The following is a 22,693-nucleotide window of genomic DNA, read 5'->3' on the forward strand; positions in this document are numbered from 1 at the left end:
TATGCTGGCTCCATTGATGAATATGTGTGCAAATCTTGATACCCAGAATTAACCCTTGCAGGTGGTGGTGGTGGTGGAACATTGTCACTACCAGCGGTTGGCAGGCTTATCTCATATTCTCTAGCAGCTGGTTCCATTGCAATATCATAATACGTAGGCATGTTCATCTCTGTGGTATCATCCTTTCGCTTGTTCTTCTGGGAATAATAGAACCTAAGATAATGTATTAGTTCTGTCATTCTTTAAGTAATATTTAAACAAATTAACAACATTTTAAATAATTGTTATTCATTTGTCACAGAAAATGTGTAAAGGATATTTTTAAGTAAATACAAAATGAAAAAAAGAAAATCAAAATCAAACGCAAATACTGCAATTTCTAAGATAAAGCACAGAAATACAGTTTCTATACTTTTTGCCATATTCTTAAAGGAAAAGTGCTTCTACTTCCAAGCATAATTTCAGGTATAATTCATGGAGAAAGCCAATGATTTTCTTATCACTTACAGTAAGATTAAAGAAATGTTATAATATTCTTTGTAGTAGGTTATTAGTATTGAGACCAGAGTCTGACGGATAAAGAAGTAATGATAAAATTGCTGTAGCGCCATTATATGCACAAATCATCGCATATTTTTAAGCAGAATGATGATCAATATTCTATGCAAAGTCATTCAAAACAATATTAACCTTATTTGAATTTTATTATTACTCCATCAGAATGGCGAGAGATTGTGTGGTCGATCGTGTGTGTGAGTGTGTGTGTTTCTTTCTATATTTGTTAGTTAGCAGGATTACTCAAAAAGTTATTGTCTGATTTTTAAAGAAGGTATGGCTGTATGGGAACACGTAATTATATGTTCATATGCCTAGACGGAGGTTTGCGCTCTATTGAGTGCCCTTCTAGTTATACAGTATTAAACACAATTATGTTAAGCAGAGAAGTCCAATAAATATTTTAAATTGTATATGGGCAAAACCAACACCTGCAAAAAATGACCAAAACTGGACATATCACCAAAATGATGACAGCAAGAACAATTATTACAGCTATCAGGTAACCTGGTACTGTGTAGCTTGATGTGCCTTCACTGTCTTCACTGTCTTCTAAGTAAAAACAACATTTTAACTTTTAAGGTAGTTGAGAAGGATCTCTGATAGAGATCGAAACGTTCGAGTAAGTACTCCGTTAACTTGTGCTTTTACAAAAACGAAATTTGTCATCTAACATTTTAACTATTGATATTAATGTACAGAAAAAAAAATTACTTTCATCTTTCTAGGTATATAGCCTAATAATACAGGAGAGAGACATAACATTGCATGCCATTAATAAGCCTACTATTAGAAAACAGTATCTTCAATGAATGAATTTATCAATACTTAATCATTACTTAAAAATAACATTGTTGAGGATTTAAATGTGTGATTCAGATTATGGTTAAGAAATTAGACTGTAGTATAAAGGCATTTATCTTGAACCACATAACCTCAGTTTACCCACTCCCACCCAAGGGGATTTCCAATGTAGTTGAATTTGTTTGCTACTGTAACAATCTGACCATCAGGTCAACAACCCTTTATCACTATTTCTCCCTACTCCAGTTAGTACATTCCTAGTGGTTTCTTCCTGTCCCTAGGTACCCTTAATTCACTTTCCTATAACCCACATCCTTAAATCAATAACTGTTTCCTCATCATCTAGGAATGTTCCCTTAAATAGTTCCCTCCCACTACATACCTATTAATTAGGAACCTTAAATATGGATGTACTGGCAAAATAGAAAAGATAAGAGATGTATAGATTTGATGACAGATAACATCTTTGAGATAGATTGGAACTTTGTAGAATTTATAATTGTGGCTATATAGCCAGAGCAATGTGTATTACATTGAATATTGAATAAATATTGGACAAAAACATATTTGCTGTGTGACATCCTGCCACAAGAGACGATATAGGAACAAGTAACGTACAATCAAACATAATGTTACACTACCTCAAGTAGCCTACATGGACAATAATGTGCATAAGGAATAAACAACAAATTCCAACCTTTAAATAAAGTATTGAAGAGCGACATAATGGAGTTAACTCTAAAGGAATAATAAAGCCTGGTTGAGCCTTTGATACAACTTGGTTATTATGGTTGTCCCACAAGAATTTAGATTTGTTTACAATCTTATATATAGGCCTACTCAACAGAACTTTATTAAAGCAGAAAGAGGTTTAAAAAAAAGTACCACCATATAAATCACTGGTATAAAAAAGTGAAATAAAAGAAAATTATATTTTTATAGTAATACTGTATAAGAAAAAAGATTTACCATTAACAATAATAACTGTAAATTGACAGAATCCTGTATTCCCAGCAGTATCCATAGCAGAACAAGTAACAACAGTTGAACCAGCATTAAATAATGAACCAGAAGGTGGAGTACAAGTAGCTGACAGACCAGTATCAACATTGTCACTCACTGAGGGGTCATCCCAGGTCACAGTAACTTGGGTTGAGTTTGTGAATCTGGTCTTGTCATCAGGGCACACTACATTGGAAGCCTCATTATCTTGTGGTATGTTTGTTAGAATAGGGAAAAAATCATACAAAATTTATCAAAGGAAATTAATGAAATTGAAATAAAAAGTACAGTACTGTAGTCATTGAAGTGATTTATAAACCATCTCTCGCCAAAAGTTGTGCTTGCTTTTGCTGTATTATTCTGTGTTTCCTTACTATTTCTATTTACTGTACTGTTTAATCATTACTATTACAAAATCTAATTAATAGTAAAAATGGACTAAAATCTATGAATTTTAGGCTTAATTTTCCACTGAAAAATTCTATCTTTCACTATAAACAATATTTGATATTTCTCTACTAAAGCACCATCGCCCGCTTTGGTAACAACATTCGAAATCGCACTTGGTCGTCAACGAAACTTTTATGGAGAGAGATATGTACTCATTTACAGAACAAAAATGCACAATTAGCTTTAAATCGTTTGTGTGATTTTGATTAATTAATTGGAACAACTGGTGGAATTGTTTGAAAAAAAACCAGAATTAGCCTACAGTTTCAGTTTCATGACAAAATTGTGTAATTGTATAGCTGTCTTTCTAGCCTACCTAGATTGTTGGTTGTTGACATAATTAACAGTATGTCTGTTATAAAAAAATATAATATTTAATATATTATAAAAAAACCCAAATACTGTAAATATAATTGTTTTGCAATGTAAATATGTTACAAAAAAACCAAATCAATGTTACTGTTTTAATGTGAATCAATATAGGCCTACCTTTTATTCAATCTGTTTAGATGTTTTATAAAAAAAATAATGAATGTTTTTATATCCATGCTGTGGTACAAATAATTTCATTCGGTGAAAGAAAGGTCACATTTTCAAACTTTCATCTTTCACCTCTTGAAATTATTTGTACCCTTGCATTCATAAACATTCATTATTTGTATAAATATACCTTCTATGACTTGTACAGTAAAAGTGCAATTATCAGTATCACTATCAGTTACAGTAGAGTCAACTGGAAATGGTGAAACAGAAGATGCCATAAGCCTCGACAATGCTACCATAAGAAACATAAACCTTGAAAATGTGTTAAGTTCATAAACTTGGTATTAATCAACTAAATAATAATTAAAATAGCAATAGACATTGCCAGGATGAAAACTCACATGTTTCACAGAATGTTCCATTATAATTTCCCAAACACACACATGTATATTCTGTACAGGAACTACCCGCTTGGACACATGCCGCTCCATTCTGACAAAAATTGTTACTGCAAGCATTCAATGCTAAATATAATAAAATAAAATAGTGTTATACCTATTATATAAAGCTCTAGTTAATGAGTATAGACACATGTCTACTATGCAGCTGTCACAAATTTTACATGTCAGTTGATAAGCTACTGAGATACACAAGACATTGTAAATGTCCAGCAACAATACAAGTACAAACTCATAACATGTATTATAATCTATGCATGTAACAGACTTCGGGTGCATTTGCGCCATCTTGACAGTTATACTATTAAAATCATCTTGATATATAAACTTGATTGTTTCCGTTTATAGATATCCCAACGACAAATAATGGCTAAAACACTTACCTGTTTCACAAACAGATCCAACATAACATGATAAACATAGACAAGTACCAATTTTACGAGTAGCATCGAGTTGACACGTGCCTCCGTTTTGACAAAGTAAATTGTTGCAAGGATTAACTGAAGAAAACAAAATGGTATACATTAATTTCTTATGCTTATTATTATACTATGGATGCTTAAATTTGTGATCCCTTTTTCATGTTGATGTAAATGCAGATACACTGAATGGGTTTTTGAGCATGATTACAAATTTTCGTTGCATTCTGTTGTTTAGTATAATTCTTGGATAGATGTATTACCATGACAACCCAGGCAAATGCTCCTTCTGAAATGAATTGCCATTTGATCAAAACAATTTAATCAATGTTAATATGTTCATAGAAAAATTTGCACATTTATATTTCTTTTCCATTTATCAACACTTTTTTCATAATTTTCTAATATTTTTCTGTATTTATGTTCATCTAAAACTTTAAACATTTAAATAATAAAATGTGCTGCAGAAATTAATTAATTATACTGAATAAAAATATACAATCATTGGGGCAAATTGAAAAAGTCTACTGCAATAATTATCTGTTGTGTTCTTACTGTACATCTCCCAACGAATTCTAAAACCACTTTGCTCTACGTTTTTATCGGTTAAAAAGTACATCCAAGCTGAGTCAGAAACAATACTAATTTTTCCAGGTCTTTGACTGCCATCAAAATAGAACATGTTCAGACTAGATATATGCTGTCCAGTTAAACTACCGATATCTAATGAAGTCAATCCAGCTCCTATGTACAACTCATCTTTAGGTCTCTCCACATTGAAGATGTTGTCAAAGAACATGTCAATTCTATCAACATTAGGAGCATACAGAAGGTATAAAGCACTATATCGAGCGACATACATGTTAGGATAGTTTGGAGAGCTGAATGTTCCGTAAAAGCATTTGCTTCCGTAACAAGTAAATATATCGCTGTTGGCTGAAATATAACAATGTATACATAATACTTAAAATGTAGCAATATACAAAAACATTCAAATCAGCCACACACTGTATATTTGTGATGGTGGGCATAAATAGAAACTAAAAGGGTTACAGTATAAATGAAGAGTCTGGTATGCTTTATGCTATTGCAAGTCCGAGATGTGTAAATAAAATATAGTTGTTTACTGTCGTCAGAAGAGTATTGGTCGGCATACGGTAACAAAACAAAGAATATATATACTTATCAGGTATTTGCGACGAAATTGCACCAAATACTCTCTATAAATTATAACACCCATTCACCCCAATTTAAGGTAATTCTTTTAAAACATATGTGTGAGTAGCAACATATATAGGTTTTAATACCACGGCCAACCCCAGCTGGGACATTTTAAACCGTAATGGGTATATTTTTGATTGAAGATGTGTTATTTATTCACTTTCTATATACCAATCCGAATAGAATATACCTGTAGTGGTCTGACAGTTATAGCCGCTGCCAGTATTGGGCTGTGTACATTCGCAGACATAGTTTGGCTGATTCGGTTCGTTACGGTTGTAGCATGCAAGATTGTTGCCGCATTGATTGACAGCACATGCTGTAACAGAACAAAAAATATTTATTAGTTTGAAGGATTTATACATCAACAATATCTATAAAAGTCTGGTTGATCTAATCATAAAAAAGATGGTTTTAAATAATCATGCTATAATGCTCTGAACACCTGCTGCCTGCACCTTTTATACTAAATAAACTTACCTTCAGATGCATAGAGGTTCTCACAGTTAACACCAGAGAAACCTGTGGGACATTTGCAGACAAATGCTCCTGAGAGAAATGCCACACATGCACCTCCATTGAAACATGGGTTTGACTGACACCCAGTAGCAGTAGCTGAAAAATTAGACATTGTCACGTAAAGTTGGAACTGTGATGCATTTTATGCATACAAGTGTCGAAGAAGAACTCATTGCGATTGTGGTAAACACCTACAAGTTTCTTTCTTATGATGCAAATTAGGGAGCAGCATTATTATGAAAATCGTGGAGTTGTGATAGAAAGGACAAGCAAAGACAGTAGGGAGCTAGACATGGAACTACTGTAGCAGCCAACTACATTGTAGATTGTGGAAATAGACCAGGCTATAATTGAGTGGACATTGTGGTGGACACTTAACATAATAAAGAAATTATTATTGGAGAAGTTATTCCATAATTTTGGATTTGGGAAGCAGACGACGGTACTTTTGGAACATTATAACTATGTACCATGTAACACTTTGAAAGACAATGCTTTGTACGCTTTAATAATGTACCTGTGTGACAGGATTAATTTTTTTGCTGTTACAACACTATTTGGATAAAAAATATCACATCAGAATTCATTCAAAATATCACATAAAGTATATATGACTATGAAAAAAAAAATCAAGGGCATATGCTGGTCTGGGTGGGGCAGTGCTGTACATTTCAGGGTAGACATGGAAATTGCTGGGGCAAAAACAATGATGAGAATATGCACTTGCACCTTCCATATGCTAAAAATCAGTACTATTCAAAAAGTTCTAAATTTAACTGATGTACTGACCAATATATATTTAAACCTTAAAGAAACAAGAACCTCAAGTCTGTTTCAGCTCCTTGTCTGTGGAATCGGTTACCTTTACACATTCTATCAAGCAAGTCTACTGATGTTTTCAAGAGTGCGCTTAAGACACATCTGCTGTCGGCTGCTTTTGGCAATTTGTAAGATTTAATTTGTTTTGCTAGATACCCACATCACTGAGAACACCTGTATGTACTGCTGTCAGCACCTTATTGCTGGTAAATGGAAGCGGGTGATGTGGGTTCGATTGGTCTTGTTTTTAATTTTTTTATTTTTTTTTGTCAACATTATCAGTAGTATTTAGGTTTAAGGTTAATATGTTTCATGGTTTTTCACAAGCGCCTTGAGCACTTTTGTGGATATGTGCGCTGTATAAATCAGAGAAAATTTGAGAATATGAACTACATACTTACCTGTAAATTAAGTAGTGTAAATTAAAACTTTACCAAATTGAAAACCAAACCATTGAGTAATTTTAATATAAAATTTTAAAATAAAAGCAGACATAAATCAACAATGTGTGCTTCAAAGTGAAATAATAGAAAAATTACAATGCAAAGCAGAGGTAAACCATTTGCTGTAAGTTTGAAAACTTAAGTTTCAGAATGGGTCCCCCAACATAAACAAGAACAAATGAATACAAACTGTACCCTAGTACATGAATACGGTACGATTATGGCTGGCCGAGGTGGAAAATGTTTTGGAAAGTGGAACCTCCAGAGTCAAATATAACCGATAAACTACATAGGCCCTACACAAAAAATACATCCTGGAACATATACCACATCATAAGCAAGCAGAAATTGGAATTATAAATTGATTTACTTTTGCACAGCCTACAAAATTGCACATGAATCCAGAAATTACTCATAGAAAATTAGCCTCAGACAACCTTACCCAGAAACACAATAGACACGTTTCGCGCTCGCGACCAATCAGAAATAGTGGGTATAGACAAAGAATATATATCACAAGAATGAGTAATCCGCGATTTTCCCTGTAACAGTAATATTGTCCATGTGGTAGGGCGCCGCCATGAGTGAGGATGTATCTGGGATGTATACAACTTTTTGTGACGGTTTCACTAATCAAAGGCTGGACCAACGGTAGTATTTTCATGATAAAAAATGTTATCAACTACATGCCAACATCATGTTAAATACTATTTGGATATTTAATTGTTCGTTTTATGCAATTTATTTAGTAAAAACTGCCGTATAAACAGTTTGCTTTATCAACCGGGCGCTATGATAGCGTGACTGGGCGTGTTGCTGTTTACGCGTTTTCACGAAGGATAGTTTAATAATATTCCTATATTTAACTTGTTTCTGGTAAAACAAATAAATGTTAATAACATTTAACATTTTGTCCTATTAATAACATGTATTTTATACTAATTTATATCATAAAAACAATACTTAATTTACCGGGCGTAGAGTAGTACACGGCAATGGTAAAGAATACAGTAGGCCGTGCTGAGTATCGATTCGTTGATTTTGGTGTTGCATGTTAGTAAATAATTGTCTGTAAAAGTGAATGTACACTAGTTTGTTAATAAATATGTATTATAAAATAGTTTACAATTGAAAAACTATTATCATAATTCTATTTAATGTGACATGTATAATATCTATTAAATCAAGTCTTATTTAGTATGTATACATCCGCCCTTATGAGGGCGGGCATCACTCACTGGAGCTCTCTGTTACAAATTTCTCATGCAAAAATCGCGGAATACTCATTCTTGTGATATATATTCTTTGGTATAGATTTGTAAACAAACCGAACACCTCTATCCTCGCCTATTATGTTGAAGCATAGCGAAATGGCGACTGCCGAGTGCTTTCGTTGCAAGGTGCATCATAAATGTTGTATATGTTGGATAAATCGTGAATTTAACTACACAAAATCACTGAATAATATTCCTGTTTTTAATTTTCAAACACTTGCTGAGTGGTTTGCGTCGGCTCCGAAGGATAGTGGCGCAAAATCTTGGAAATTTTTCAAGGAAAGGTACGTCCACAATGTGCTCGTGTCTCTCCGCCCGCCCGGTGGCGTTGCCTGATGCGGTACTTCGTCTGCTAGGCCTAGTGGAGGCTTAGGTGTCTGTTTAAGCGCCAAAGAACATCACATAATACATGGAAGATGCAATAGGAGCATGAAGAAGAATGAAAGATAATAATTAATATATTTACGCAACATTTGTAAATAAAATCAACAGTTAACATGTATTAAATGCACCGTAATATATTATACTAGGCCTAGGCCTATGTCTCAAACCAAAAATGACAATACATAAATAAAGTTGATGATTCCGAACCAAATGCCTTTAGGAAGGATCTAAATCTCCCTACTCCAATCCAGGAGTTCTTCTACGCATGTGTAGATATCTACTACGTCATCGTATATATATCGTATTTTATTTGCGGTCCGGCCATGTAGTATATTACTCGCACATCGCTATTTTATACCGTATTACTTAAATATATATCGCTTTCTCATACCATCCCACAGCTATATAGGCTAAGTGTACCAAACATTTGCAGCAGTTGAAAAAGATAGTATAATCGGGTTATGTTTATGCTGTAGGAAAAAGGAGAATCATTGTAAACGAACTAATCATGCCTACTATTCCGGAATCCACTGTATAGCCGTACCTGCCCTGACGTATGACAAATAATAAATATATTATTTGTCATCCTTCAGGGCAGGTATACGGTACGTACAGTGGAATCATACAATACCTGCCCTGAAGGATGACAAATAATATATTTATTATTTGTCATACGTCAGGGCAGGTATACAACGGCTATGTAGCCTACAGTCAGTGGAATCATACAATCCTGCCCTGACGGATGACAAATAATATATTAATAATAAAAATTAATGGTGAAAGATGATTTGTATTATCATGGGTAGTACCTACAAACAAAACAGCAAGTTGATAAAATGAAACAGCAATAGATGGAATCAGATGCATAACATAAGCAATGCTGTGGGTACAGTGTGGCTTGATCTCAATAGAGTAAAAAGATGCATAACAGATGCATAACATAAGCAATGCTGTGGGTTACAGTGTGGTTTGATCTCAATAGAGTAAAAAGATGCATAACAGATACATAACATAAGCAATGCTGTGGGTTAGGGTGTGGCTTGATCTCAATAGAGTTAAAGGAAAGAAAAATAATAGATGGAATCAGATGCATAACATAAGCAATGCTGTGGGTTACGGTGTGGCTTGATCTCAATAGAGTTAAAGGTGGAATCAGATGCATAACATAAGCAATGCTGTGGGTTACGGTGTGGCTTGATCTCAATAGAGTAAAAAGATGCATAACAGATGCATAACATAAGCAATGCTGTGGGTTATGGTGTGGCTTGATCTCAATAGAGTAAAAAGAAAGAAAAATAAAAAGCACAAATGTTAATCAAAACCATACTGGTGCAAAGAAACAGCAACAGAAAGAAATTCTGAAAATAATGAGTTGATAAATTTATTCCAAAACTTGGTTAGCAATGTTTCTCTGCTTCTTCTTCATTTTTTGGTTATTGTAAGATATTTAATGGATCAATTTTGTGTGTAAAGCGCTTTGAAACATTGTATAAGGCCTTATATAAGACTATTATTATATTGTTTTATTTAAATAATATTCAAGTTAGGTTAGCTGTGTTGTATATTTAAAAAATGAAGTACAAAAACAACACCTGCAATAAAAGACCAAAACTGGAAACATCACCAAAATGATGACAACAAGAACAATTAGTATTGCTATCAGGTAATCTGGTACTGCAGAATATCCTCCAAAATTAAGTAAAAAAGAATGAAATATTTATATTGTTTAAAAAAAGCACATTTTGTATTGAATTGGCAAAGTAGGAGAATCTAAAAAATGTAGAAATTTGATTTTCAACATTTATCTTTATTACTATCATGAAAATTCTCTATGAGGCAGATTTTCTAGATTATATCACCAAAAATTAATAAATAAATGCTATGAAAAATAGTTGTACCAATTATTAATTGTATTGCGTTTGTATGGACAATTTTCTTTATGTTTTGAAATGTTGGATTTAAACTGAATCTAACCATCAAAATTTCCAACATTAATATTACTACAGCATTAACAGTCTAAAACATCATAGTTTACTAACAAAACTAACAAGTTGTACATATAGACAGGTTCCATTTCTCAAAAAACGGCCTAGAAAACGAATCAAGAAGCATTTTTGGGTAGAAGCTGGGATCCACTTGATTTAGGATATTTCGACCTCGCTGATTACGAATATGGCGGATCCCAAGCGAAATTCGGCCATCTAAGCCCTTAATTTGCATAATTAAAAATGGCGGCCATTTTTTATAATTACCCTATATCTTGAGAACCACTAGTCACAGATAATTAATTTTGGTGTCAAAATGTTTTAAATATATGTTTTTATATTCACTTTAATGACACATTTTCTCAAAAATTGGATGCAAGTCTTATTTCTGACATTTTGACCTTTGACCTTGATTTATCGTATCTCAGTAACCAATAATCGGAGAGACACGAAATAGGGCTCAAATTGTTCAGAAACTATACATTCATATTTATTATAATGAAATGTTTTTACAAAAAATGGCCGATTCTATAACTATTGACCTTTGAACTATTAATCAAATATAATAATATAATAATAATATAACTTTGAAAATTGTGGTCTTATGAATTTTTTTTTCGTTTTAAATTGTTTAAAACATGTGTGTTTCTATCCAGTCTAATGGCACATTTTGTACAAGAATGGCCGATAGTATGGTTATTGACCTTTAAACTACAGCATAGGCCTACTGTATACTAAATATAATATAATTGCATAACTATGAAATTATTTATACACAATAATAATTAGTAAAATTATAAAATTCACTGCCATCAAATATGATGTATTATGATTATATAGATTTAAAAAAAAATTTGAACACGCAAGTTACATTTGTTGAAATTTGTAATTTGAAATTTGAAATTACCTGCCACCAATATGATGGAGTATGATTATAGATTTTTTTAAATGTGAACATGTCAGCTACATTTGGAAATTACCTGCCATCAATATGATGGATTATGATTATAGATTTAAAAAAGAATTTGAACACGTAAGCTACATTCGAAAATTACCTGCCATCAATATGATGGATTATGATTATAGATTTAAAAAAGAATTTGAACACGTCAGCTACATTTGGAAATTTGGAAATCACCTGCCATCAATATGATGGATTATGATTGTATAGGTTTGAAAGAAAATGTGAACACGTAAGCTACATTTGGAATGAACATGTTAAGGGCATCAGTTTTGATCATTCATGCAAAGGTTTCCGTCATCTTTAGCGTTGTTACACCGGCATAAAGCTGTACAAGGTAGTTTTGACTTCTTGCACCTACATCTATTGGTTATGCATCGTGTCTTGCGTCCACAATAAATCATCTCTAACAAAGGAGTAGGAATAGCTTCATTTTTCAGAAGCACTGGTTGAAGTTTACCATTAGATAGCTCCCAACCAAAATCTGTTGGTGATGCAAATGCTGGATTGGCGATACAGCTTTTTTCCATACGAGTGCTTGGAAGTGTGCTCTTTTTATATGTTGGTGCACTGCATCGCTTGTTGGAGGTAATGCCTCTGACCAATACGTACATTGCAAGTACAGACTCATTGTAGAAACAACCATAGCGAACATTGCAACAGACTCATTGTAGAAACAGCCATAGCGAACATTGCTTTGTTTGTCATTTTTGTTTTGGTGTTATAAAAATGTGTCAGTGTCCGTTTTTATTATGTATATGTACAAAAACGTTGCTGGACTAATAAATCATGGTATTTGAGTAATCAACTAAAAGTCAACCTGCATGTGTTCATCTTGTGTAGTAGAAATACATTTTCAGCATTGTATAATGAAAGTATTAGGACTGATCTGGTTCTGTTAATAATTAGATCCCAGCAAATCAAAATTCACTTTACCATTGATAGTAACATTAAATCCACAGCTTCCTGTGTTACCAGTAGTATCCATAGCAGTACAAGTAACAACAGTTGAACCAGCATTAAATGATGAACCAGAAGGTGGAGTACAAGTAGCTGACAGACCAGTATCAATATTGTCAGTGACTGAGGGGTCATTCCAGGTCATTGTAACTTGGTCTTTCTTTGTATCTTCTTCTTTGTTACTTGGGCAGGTAACAACAGGTACATCAATATCTACATGGAATGTTTTACATCAATATCTACATGAAATGTTTTAAAAAGCAAAACTGTCTGTACATATCACTTTATCATACAGACAGTACTTGGAGGCAATTTTTTTTTCAAGCTGTAAAGTTTAATTCACATTAAGTATTAAGTTGGATTATTGAATTAAAAATCAGTGATTATATCATTGTGATTGTATCATTGTCATACTAACTAGTGCTACTACTACAAAAGTGATCTATTTGTAAGCTAATGTTATGTATTTTGGAGCAGGTGGTCCACTCAATGAATATTAAAAAATGGTTCTTTTCATGATGAAAGTGATTAAAAATTGGGTTAAGACTTATAGAAATAAGTTGATTAAGATGATAATATATTATGTTTCTTTAATAGCTAATATATATATATTTATATCAATAGTCTCTAGATTATAAGTTAAAACCAAAATAACACTTTTGAAACATATTACAATGTACGGAAACATACCAATGACAAAAACTGTAAATTGACAACTTCCTGTATTACTGTCAGTATCCATAGCAGTACAAGTAACATCAGTTGAACCAGCATTAAATGATGAACCAGAAGGTGGAGTACAAGTAGCTGACAGATCAGTATCAGCATTGTCACTGACTGGCAAAGTTTCATTCCAAGTGACTGTAAGTTGGTCTAAAACTGTATATCCTTCAATGTCATCTGGGCAGTTTACTGTGGGGTCACCAGCATCTACAAAGTAAAATAATAGAATTGATTGTACAGTAGTAGAAATTTAAGATAATGAGAATGCATCAAAATTCATGAAGTGAAAATCTTATTTAATTTGTAGGTATCCTGAACTCAAATGTCATGGTTCAATGGCATTTCTCTAAATCTATAGGGTATTTTTTTTTGTAAAGGTTAATTTCAGAATAAATGTACCTTGGTTTTTGTGACTTATAGGCTTATTCTCAATAATAAGTTTTTCCCCCTTCATAATCATAAAAAAATAAATCGTCATGGTTAACTGTTATTTTGATACAACATTCCAACGGTCATTTGAAATTTGTCATGTTTATGCTACAAGAAATTGGGTTAAGTGTTACAAATGCTTTCAAAATTTATCTAAAATTGCTCTTCTAATAAGGAAGATATAAAAATACATCTCCCTGATATACACACATCTAGACACTTTGGTTGAACTGTGCCCGGAATAAAACAGTTTGATTAATATTATTCCACAATTTAGGTAGAAATAGGGTGCAAAGGTTTTGGGCACTATGGCTACCATAATATAGATGAGATGTCTACAAAAACACTTACCGTTGACACTAACATTAAATATACAGCTTCCTGTATTACCAGCAGTATCAGTAGCAAAGCAAGTAACATCAGTTAAACCAACATCAAATGATGAACCAGAAGGTGGGGTACAGGTAGCTGACAGACCAGTATCAACATTGTCAATGACTGAGGGGTCATCCCAGGTCACTGTAGTGTTTGCTGCATCTGTGTCTTTGTTAATATTAGCAGGGCAGGCAACAATGGGGTGATAAATATCTACATGAAATGTTTTACAAATTAATGTAGTAAACACTTTCTTTTCAAATTACTCAATAACAGAGCGATGAAAAAAGATAAAAAAGAACAATGATTAAATGAATATGTATGTGCTTTGCCAACAGCTGATCCATTTCACTTTTGACAATTTGCGCTTTATTTATTTACTATTGTTCATACGATTTTCAATCTATTAAAAATGTTATCCTTGACTTATCATTTTATTTAGTTGTAATTGTTGTTTTACTTCTAATTCCAGTTCCTTTTATTGTACCATTTACTTACTGTAATTCAATTCAATTTAATTTTATTGGAGCACATAATTAACAATACAATAATGGACGGTTGTAATATAAACTTAAAAGTAAAAAACAAAGCTCAGGATTTCCTTCCTTACGGTTTATTTCCGTTGGGGTCCTATAACTAAAATTACCGGTACACTCCATAACATTTAAAATACATTAAGACATGATGTATTAAATTAAACTACCTTAAATAAATACATAAATACTTTTAAAATTTAGTTAAATACACTATTACTATAAAACTAGAAATAGGCCTATAATAAAATAGGCCTATAATAAAATAGGCCTATAATAAAATAGGCCTATAATAAAATAGGCCTATAATAAAATAGGCCTATATAATAAAATAGGCCTATAATAAAATAGGCATATATAATAAAATAGGCCTATAATAAAATAGGCCTATAATAAAATAGGCCTATAATAAAATAGGCCTATAATAAAATAGGCCTATAATAAAATAGGCCTATAAAAAAATAGGCCTATAATAAAATAGGCCTATAATAAAATAGGCCTATAATAAAATAGGCCTATATAATAAAATAGGCCTATAATAAAATAGGCATATATAATAAAATAGGCCTATAATAAAATAGGCCTATAATAAAATAGGCCTATAATAAAATAGGCCTATAATAAAATAGGCCTATAATAAAATAGGCCTATATAATAAAATAGGCCTATAATAAAATAGGCATATATAATAAAATAGGCCTATAATAAAATAGGCCTATAATAAAATAGGCCTATTTTATTATAGGCCTATAATAAAATCAATATAAAATCAACAGAAACATTAGAACATAAGATATTTTAAAAACTACTTTACAATTGAGTTATAAATATGTAAAAATATGTACGGTAAAATATTAAAATACCGATCCAATTTAATTTACCCCAGTATGCAAACTGAATTTGGTCGCTAAAGTGTAATTTAACTTGATGTTTAAATCTATGTAGACTAGTTGAAGACTTAAAGGTCAGGTACGGGCAAAAAATTTCTATTGATCATACATTCCAATAATTATCGATCTATAGTTTCCCCTATGTTTCACAATTTTTGGGATTTTATTTGTGTTACACGAGCTTGTTGAAAATAAGCACTTTCTTATCAGTGGGGGGGGGGGGGGGATAGTTCAAATTACACAGTAAAATCTCTATTCTTTTGTACAGAAATTTTGTAAATAGAGAGGCTTTTAAAAAGCTATGAAAAATTAACAGTGTGGTAAAAAATGTTATCAGATGACTCAATATAGGTAATATTATAACTTGAATATTACATTTCTGGTATTTTTATTCAACTTCAGATTTTTATTTTAATGCTATAGCAAAAATTATCCACCGTATATCCACCATTTTTTCACCTTCTAGGGAGTCATCAGACATGTTATTACATTAGGTTAACTACCTAACTACTGAAAAAAGTCTTCCTGGTTTTTATGAAAGAATTTAGCCAAATTTTGTATTTGACCATATTAAGGGAAATTCATGTTTTTTTGTCTTGATTTCTGTTACAAATATTTGATTTATGTACAATTAACCAAATATTATATTTAAAATTCATGCCTGTACCTGAGCTTTAATAGTATTTGGTAGTTTATTCCATTCTTGTATAGCAGTAACATAAAATGTATTACTATTTTGCCTGGTTACTCTTGTTTTAACATAATTCATTTCACTTTTTCTAGTATTGTAGTTATGTCTTTCAGAAATATTAATTAAATGCTGATTAAGATATTCTGGTCCAGTAGACTTTGATATTTTGTATACATGGTGAATAACACGATCTGCAACGTTCAACATACCAAGCTTGTCTAATTCATGCTGGCCAACATGACTGCGTGGTCCCTTATTGCTAATGAACCGAACTACTTTATTTTGCATAACCTGTAATTTATTTTTCATGTACATTGGAAGAGCTGAATACCATGATGAGCAAACGTAATCGTAGTGACATTGGATTAATGCAGAGCAAAGTATTTTCTTTGAGTTTATATTTACAGCTTTTGCCTGTCTGTACATAAATCGTAGTCTATCTGCACTTTTCTTAACAATTGATTTTGCAATTAATTCTCCTGAAAGTTTTCTATCAAGTTCAACACCCAAGTATTTAACTGATTCTACATTTCTTATATGTTTTCCGTCAATTTGTTCTCTATAAGCCATTGATTACAAGATTGTAATTCATTACTTAAAATTGAGGAGATTGTATTCGGATCTTTTTCGTCTACAATTATAGCAGTATCATCAGCGTACGTAAATGGTTTGGAACTTAAACTAATCGAAATATCATTTACATAGCAAATAAATAAAAGAGGACCTAGTATACTGCCCTGGGGCACACCGCATGGTAAATGAAGAGGTGTTGACATTACTTTATTAATATTTACTACTTGCTGTCTATTACTTAAATATGATCGGAACCAGTTAACACTTCCCACCCCCATACCTTCTAATTTACTACACATTATATCATGGTCCACTGTATTGAATGCTTTTTGTAAGTCTAGAGTAATCACAGCTACAAAAGAGCCATTTGATAATTTCGGTCTTATATAATCAGTCATATGAATTAAGCTTGTATCTGTTGAATAGCCTTTACTGGTATTGATACAGTATATTATTTTCATTTAGATTATCCTTAAGTTGACAATATAATGAACGCTCAAGTACCTTAGAAAAAACATTAAGAACACTTATTGGCCTATAGTTTGAAACATCTGACCTATCATTCTTTTTGAAAAGTGGTTGAACTTTCGCCTTCTTTAGTTCATCAGGTACAATACCAGTTGATGTAGATAATATTAATATATAATATTATATTATATATATATATTAATATTAATAATAAATGTAGCAGGAGCTCGAATCATATCGGCCCCATCTTTAAAAAATCTACCATACCATCCAATCCTGTGCCTTTAGAAGTATTAAGTTTGTTGAGCTCATTGTATACAAATTCTTCAGTTACTTCCTTAAGTTTGAATGCACCATGTGCGATTCCCTTTTTACTGTAAAACTCCTTAAACGTATGTGATTCAATACCAAAACCTAGTACAACTGATTTCAAGTTGCTAGCTAGTTTAGCAGCAACAGTAGTAAACAATATCCTATTACAAACAAAAAGTTCAATGGACTGTTTTGATAATAATTCAATGATTATCTGACAGCGAATTATAGTAATATCATGCGACTCATAAATACCAGAAAGGCTTTGGGATTTGTCGTTAGACTCTTTTCCCAGACGTTTTTTGGATTCAACAGGTGGTACCTATAAATTATAGTCGAGAATCATTTTTCGCAAAAATGTCAGTGTCTAGTACTATAACTGCTGCTTGTTTTATATCTGAATGATTTATCTCTTGTGACGTGGCGGGCTAGAGCAGCAGCGTGAAAATGTATTAAAACAGTTGGTAACACTTAATTTATCAAAGTATACAGTATTGTTTGTCTTAAGGAGAATTGTGGGAGATAGTTTTGACTTAATACCGTAACCTAATGATTTTAGATGCTTCCATATTTTTTTTGAGTTTCCTTTGTTTTCTGATGTAGGAGGTCACGATTTTTTATGTTTTATAAAATATTATTATTCATCCACAGTTCAGTTCTTGCTTTGATTCGTACTTCTTTAAGTGGAGCTACCTCGTTTATTACTTTAAGCAAGGTATATATCCTTAAAATTAGTCCAAGCAGTATTAACATCGTTTGAAGAAGTTACATTTGACCAATCAATGTCTAACAGTTTTGATTTGAATTCGTTTTTACATTGTAAATTTTTAATGATCTAATTTTAACCGTGTTATGCATATTTGAGGGCTCTCTGTTAATTTTCCGTGTACAAAATACAATATAATGGTCACTAAACCCTGTTTCTATTACACCGTGATCTGAGATGTTTGACATTTGGTTACATATAACATGATCGATTATAGTACTAGTTGTAGTAATTCGTGTTGGTTTATCTATAATTTTGTTTAAAATTAAACATTGATAAAACATTATTTAATTTTCTATACAGAGACGTTTTCTTGTTCTTAAAGTCCATATTTAAATCTCCCATTAAAATTATTTCAGAACTAATGTTAATCTTAGAAAGAGAAAACTCTAATTTTTCACAAAAATCCGATCCGATCGTATTGAAGATAAAGGATGATAGAGGAAATAGCCAGTCTATAGTTCCAGCAATAACTATAGACCTCCGATTAACCAATCAGATGCCATGAATTGTAAGGTGTCAAAACATAAATATATATATATATATATATATATGCCTGCTAGCTTTATCATAATTATAGTACTCAGTGGCAGATCCATGAGGGTCTTAAAAATTGTAAATTGATATGCTAAAATTAAGAAGGCTCACAAGTTGCACTCCAACATCGCTTCTATACTCGATTAGTGTGATAGACAATTCTTCTTTTCATCTACTTATATATAAATAACCAAGACAATTGCAGTTTGAATTGCTTGAGAAAAAAATTAATTGATAGAGATGTGACTATGTTATGATAACTAGTGGTGATCAAGACAAATTTAGCACACTAGATACTGTATATTGCAGAGCACATGCCACTTACCAATGACAAAAATAATAAAATTACAACTTCCTGTATTACCGGCCATATCCATAGTAGAACAAGTGACATCAGTTGAACCAATATTAAATGATGAACCAGAAGGTGGATCACAAGTAACTGACAGATCAGACGGGTCATCCCAGGTGACTGTAGTTTGATTTGAGACTGTAAATCTAATCTTGTCATCAACATCTCTATTGTCTAAAAAGATGCATTTGTTGAAACATGACAACTGTGAATCTTACAATACAAAAATGTACCAAAATGATATCTCATGCGATAAATACTGAGTTACGTTTTCACATGCTAGTTTTTCTGGTGTAATGTAATGTGTAAAAATGCGTAGAAATGTGTGTCTGCAGGTACTGATGTTTCATCTTTACAGGCCTGTAAAGATTTAGCATCTTGTTCTGAGATTTTACATTGATGTAACATAAAAAGAAAAGAAAAAGATTTTTTTTACAATATGTTACATCTTTTTATTTAAATGGTGAAATTATTATAAGCCTAAATAGGTGAAGATTTATTCAAAACAATTATTTTTTAGGCAGAGTATGTACTCACAGAGAGCCTCTAGTCATAAGTTTGGATCTACCCTGTGAGTTTGGAAAATATTTTCATTATTAAACTAACACAACATAGTGGACTTACCATTTACAGTAACTTTAAATCCACAAATTCCTGTATTACCAGCAGTATCAGTTGCATTACAAGTTACATAAGTTGAACCAATATTGAATGATGAACCAGAAGGTGGAGTACAAGTAGCTGACAGACCAGGATCATTATGGTCACTCACCGAGGGGTCATTCCAAGTTACTGACGTTTGGCTTGTAGTTGTATTTTTCTTGATGTCAATTGGACAAATCACTGTGGGGCTAAAAATATCTGTAAAGCAAAATAGGGCTGTGTTTATACAACACCCTAAATTTGAACACAGTCTTTAATTTTTAGCGTGTTGCACGATCCGAGGTCAACCCCACAAAAACCTTGCAGTTATACATTAAATCGTAATACCGTGTTGTACCGTAGTTCATAATCCTAAGTTGTATACTCGCATGCATTATGAATTAATTTGAGTTTATTAAGGATTTTAATAAAGGATGATTTCATTTAAAATTTAGTTTATTCAGTTATTGATTTTTTAAATCTGCTTTTGAAATTAAAAAAAAAAATGTTTTAGAATTAGGATAAAACTATGCTACATTTTGCCAAATTATGCCAACATTTGATAAGCGTTAATGTTATAAGTGCTAAATCAGTTAAATAAAGAACAATTATCTACTAGATTTGGTCAAAATTTTCACAGCACATACTTTTATTTAACGAGAGGTCAAAACAATACCCTGAGGACACTTCCAACACACCAACAGCAACCGGGAATTCACAAAATGTTAGGATTCAGCCAAGTAGCCTTTTTTGCAATTAAAATCTCATTACATGGAATCTCTTCAATGTTATACAACACGCTTCTCGTAGGTATGTTGAATATGCGTGTAATAGCGTGTTGTATAAACGCGCCCTTAGTCAACATTTTGTGGCTTTCTGTATCAAGAACTAGAGCTAGAAAGGCAGCGATAATATCTGTGAAGTTGGTTACTAGTTCTTAGTTCCTTATTCAAATTCAATTAAAGGGACAGTCACACATTGATTTGAATACGTAATAACTGTCTAATTGAGTTGTTATTGCATCAACATGTTAGCCTTGACCTCCTCTACTTCTTCCGGTAAAAGTTCAATAACATTTTATGCATTTACGCCCTCTACGGCGAATAAGTAACTAGCTTTTACAAACGTTATAACCAGTGGCGGACCCCCCCCCCCCCCCACCTCGAAAATAAAATAAAATACTGGCATAAATTACAATTCAATGATGGCTGGCTTAGGTAAAATGAAAAAATGCTGACTTACAAAACTAGCCTATTTTTACGTGGCCGACGTCGTAGAAGAAAACATTGATCGTGTGTACGTACATAAACAAGCTTGTATACGGGAACCAGACCACATTACGTCCTCTAGTATAGCACAAGTACTATAGGCTTTCGATTTTATGTGCAAGAGTACCATTTGCGGCCATCTGGGGCGTGATTGGGGGCTACCCTCAGTAAATATGGTAATAAATAAATAAAAAATTTGTATTTAATAAATAAATAAAAAATAAATAAATTAACAAAGTTCGCTTTGACAGGTCCTGCATCGGCCCTGGACAAGCACCTTTTTCCGCGAAGCGCCCTGTTGTGACACTTTTACTCAAAATAGGCCTATATGGGGAAAATGTCACCCTTTAATAGGCTAGTACCTCAGTTTTCATATTTAAAATATCAATTTTGAATACATTTATAATAACGTGAGAGTGCCATTTCCGACTATTTAGAGGCGTTATATTTTCAAAATCGCCTCAGCTCAGTCCCAACCATGGTGGGGCTGAGTTGGTGTGGGCTCTCTACATACAGGTGCGCCTCCCCCACCCCCATTCACAAAATCCTGGATCCGCCCCTGAGTACAGGTGTATTTTACCATGAATTTTACGTGCGAGAGTACCATTTCCGGCCATCTAGGGGTGTAATTCAACAAAATTCGGTTTAAATCCTGGATCCGCCCCTGATAACACTTGACCTACTTAATATTTTCAAAGTATTTTGGTATAGATCAATGACCCTTGACCTACTTTACCATTGGCCACCCCAGTTCCGCGAACTTTTTTGCATCTACGCTCTCTACGGTGAATAAGTAACTGGCTTTATGAACGTTATAACACTTGACCTACTAAATATCTACTAAATATTTTCAAAATATTTTGGTATGGATCGATAACCCTTGACCTACTTTACCATTTGCCACCCCAATTCCGCAAACTTTTTTGCATCTACGCCCTTTACGGCAAATAAGTAACTGGCTTTACGATCGTTATAACACTTGACCTACTTAATATTTTCAAAATATTTTGGTATGGACTGATGACCTTTGACCTACTTTACCATTTGCCACCCCAGTTCCGCGAACTTTTTTGCATCTACGCCCTCTACGGCGAATAAGTAACTAGCTTTTACAAACGTTATAATACTTGACCTACTTAATATTTTCAAAATATTTTGGTATGGATTGATGACCCTTGACGTACTTTACCATTTTCCACACCAGTTCCGCAAATTTGTTTGCATCTACACCCTCTACGGCGAATAAGTAAGTAACTGGCTTTACAATCGTTATAACACTTGACCTATTTAATTTTTTCAAAATATTTTGGTATGGATCAATCACCCTTGACCTACCTTACCATTTCAGTTCCGCAAACTTTTTTGCATCTACGCCCTCTACGGGGAATAAGTAACTG

General features: G+C 32.7%; 2 protein-coding genes across 2 annotated transcripts in view; both read right to left on the minus strand.

Moving 5' to 3' along the window:
• Positions 1-27: 27 nt before the first annotated feature.
• LOC140052298 (fibropellin-3-like) lies at positions 28-8,695 on the minus strand. The gene is made up of 8 exons (XM_072097789.1): positions 7,544-8,695; positions 5,873-6,007; positions 5,583-5,711; positions 4,727-5,107; positions 4,136-4,252; positions 3,696-3,818; positions 3,482-3,586; positions 28-213 (listed from the first exon to the last, which is right to left on the minus strand). The coding sequence occupies exons 1-8, from the start codon at positions 7,587-7,589 to the stop codon at positions 164-166; spliced, it is 1,086 nt and encodes a 361-aa protein (XP_071953890.1). The 5' UTR covers positions 7,590-8,695; the 3' UTR covers positions 28-163.
• A 2,011-nt stretch (positions 8,696-10,706) lies between these two features.
• LOC140051756 (hyalin-like) overlaps positions 10,707-22,693 on the minus strand; it is a 36,852-nt gene continuing 24,865 nt past the window's right edge. The window contains exons 7-11 of the mRNA XM_072097062.1: positions 20,011-20,247; positions 19,360-19,560; positions 14,241-14,477; positions 13,428-13,667; positions 10,707-12,950 (exon numbers count right to left, since the gene is read on the minus strand). Coding sequence (XP_071953163.1) covers positions 12,676-12,950; positions 13,428-13,667; positions 14,241-14,477; positions 19,360-19,560; positions 20,011-20,247 — 1,190 coding nt within the window. The 3' untranslated portion in view covers positions 10,707-12,675. The remainder of the gene's footprint in view (positions 12,951-13,427; positions 13,668-14,240; positions 14,478-19,359; positions 19,561-20,010; positions 20,248-22,693) is intronic.

This window comes from Antedon mediterranea, chromosome 6 (assembly GCF_964355755.1).
Source record: "Antedon mediterranea chromosome 6, ecAntMedi1.1, whole genome shotgun sequence".
In the NCBI taxonomy this organism is placed as follows: Eukaryota; Metazoa; Echinodermata; class Crinoidea; order Comatulida; family Antedonidae; genus Antedon; species Antedon mediterranea.

Bases quoted from the DNA above. Each gene is read 5' to 3' on its own strand.
- LOC140052298 (XM_072097789.1), bottom strand. From the start codon at position 7,589: ATGAGTAATTTCTGGATTCATGTGCAATTTTGTAGGCTGTGCAAAA. The intron at 5,712-5,872 runs GTAAGTTTATTT...GTTCTGTTACAG, and splicing joins GAACCTCTATGCATCTGAAG to CATGTGCTGTCAATCAATGC. The intron at 3,819-4,135 runs GTAAGTGTTTTA...TATTATATTTAG, and splicing joins TGGATCTGTTTGTGAAACAG to CATTGAATGCTTGCAGTAAC.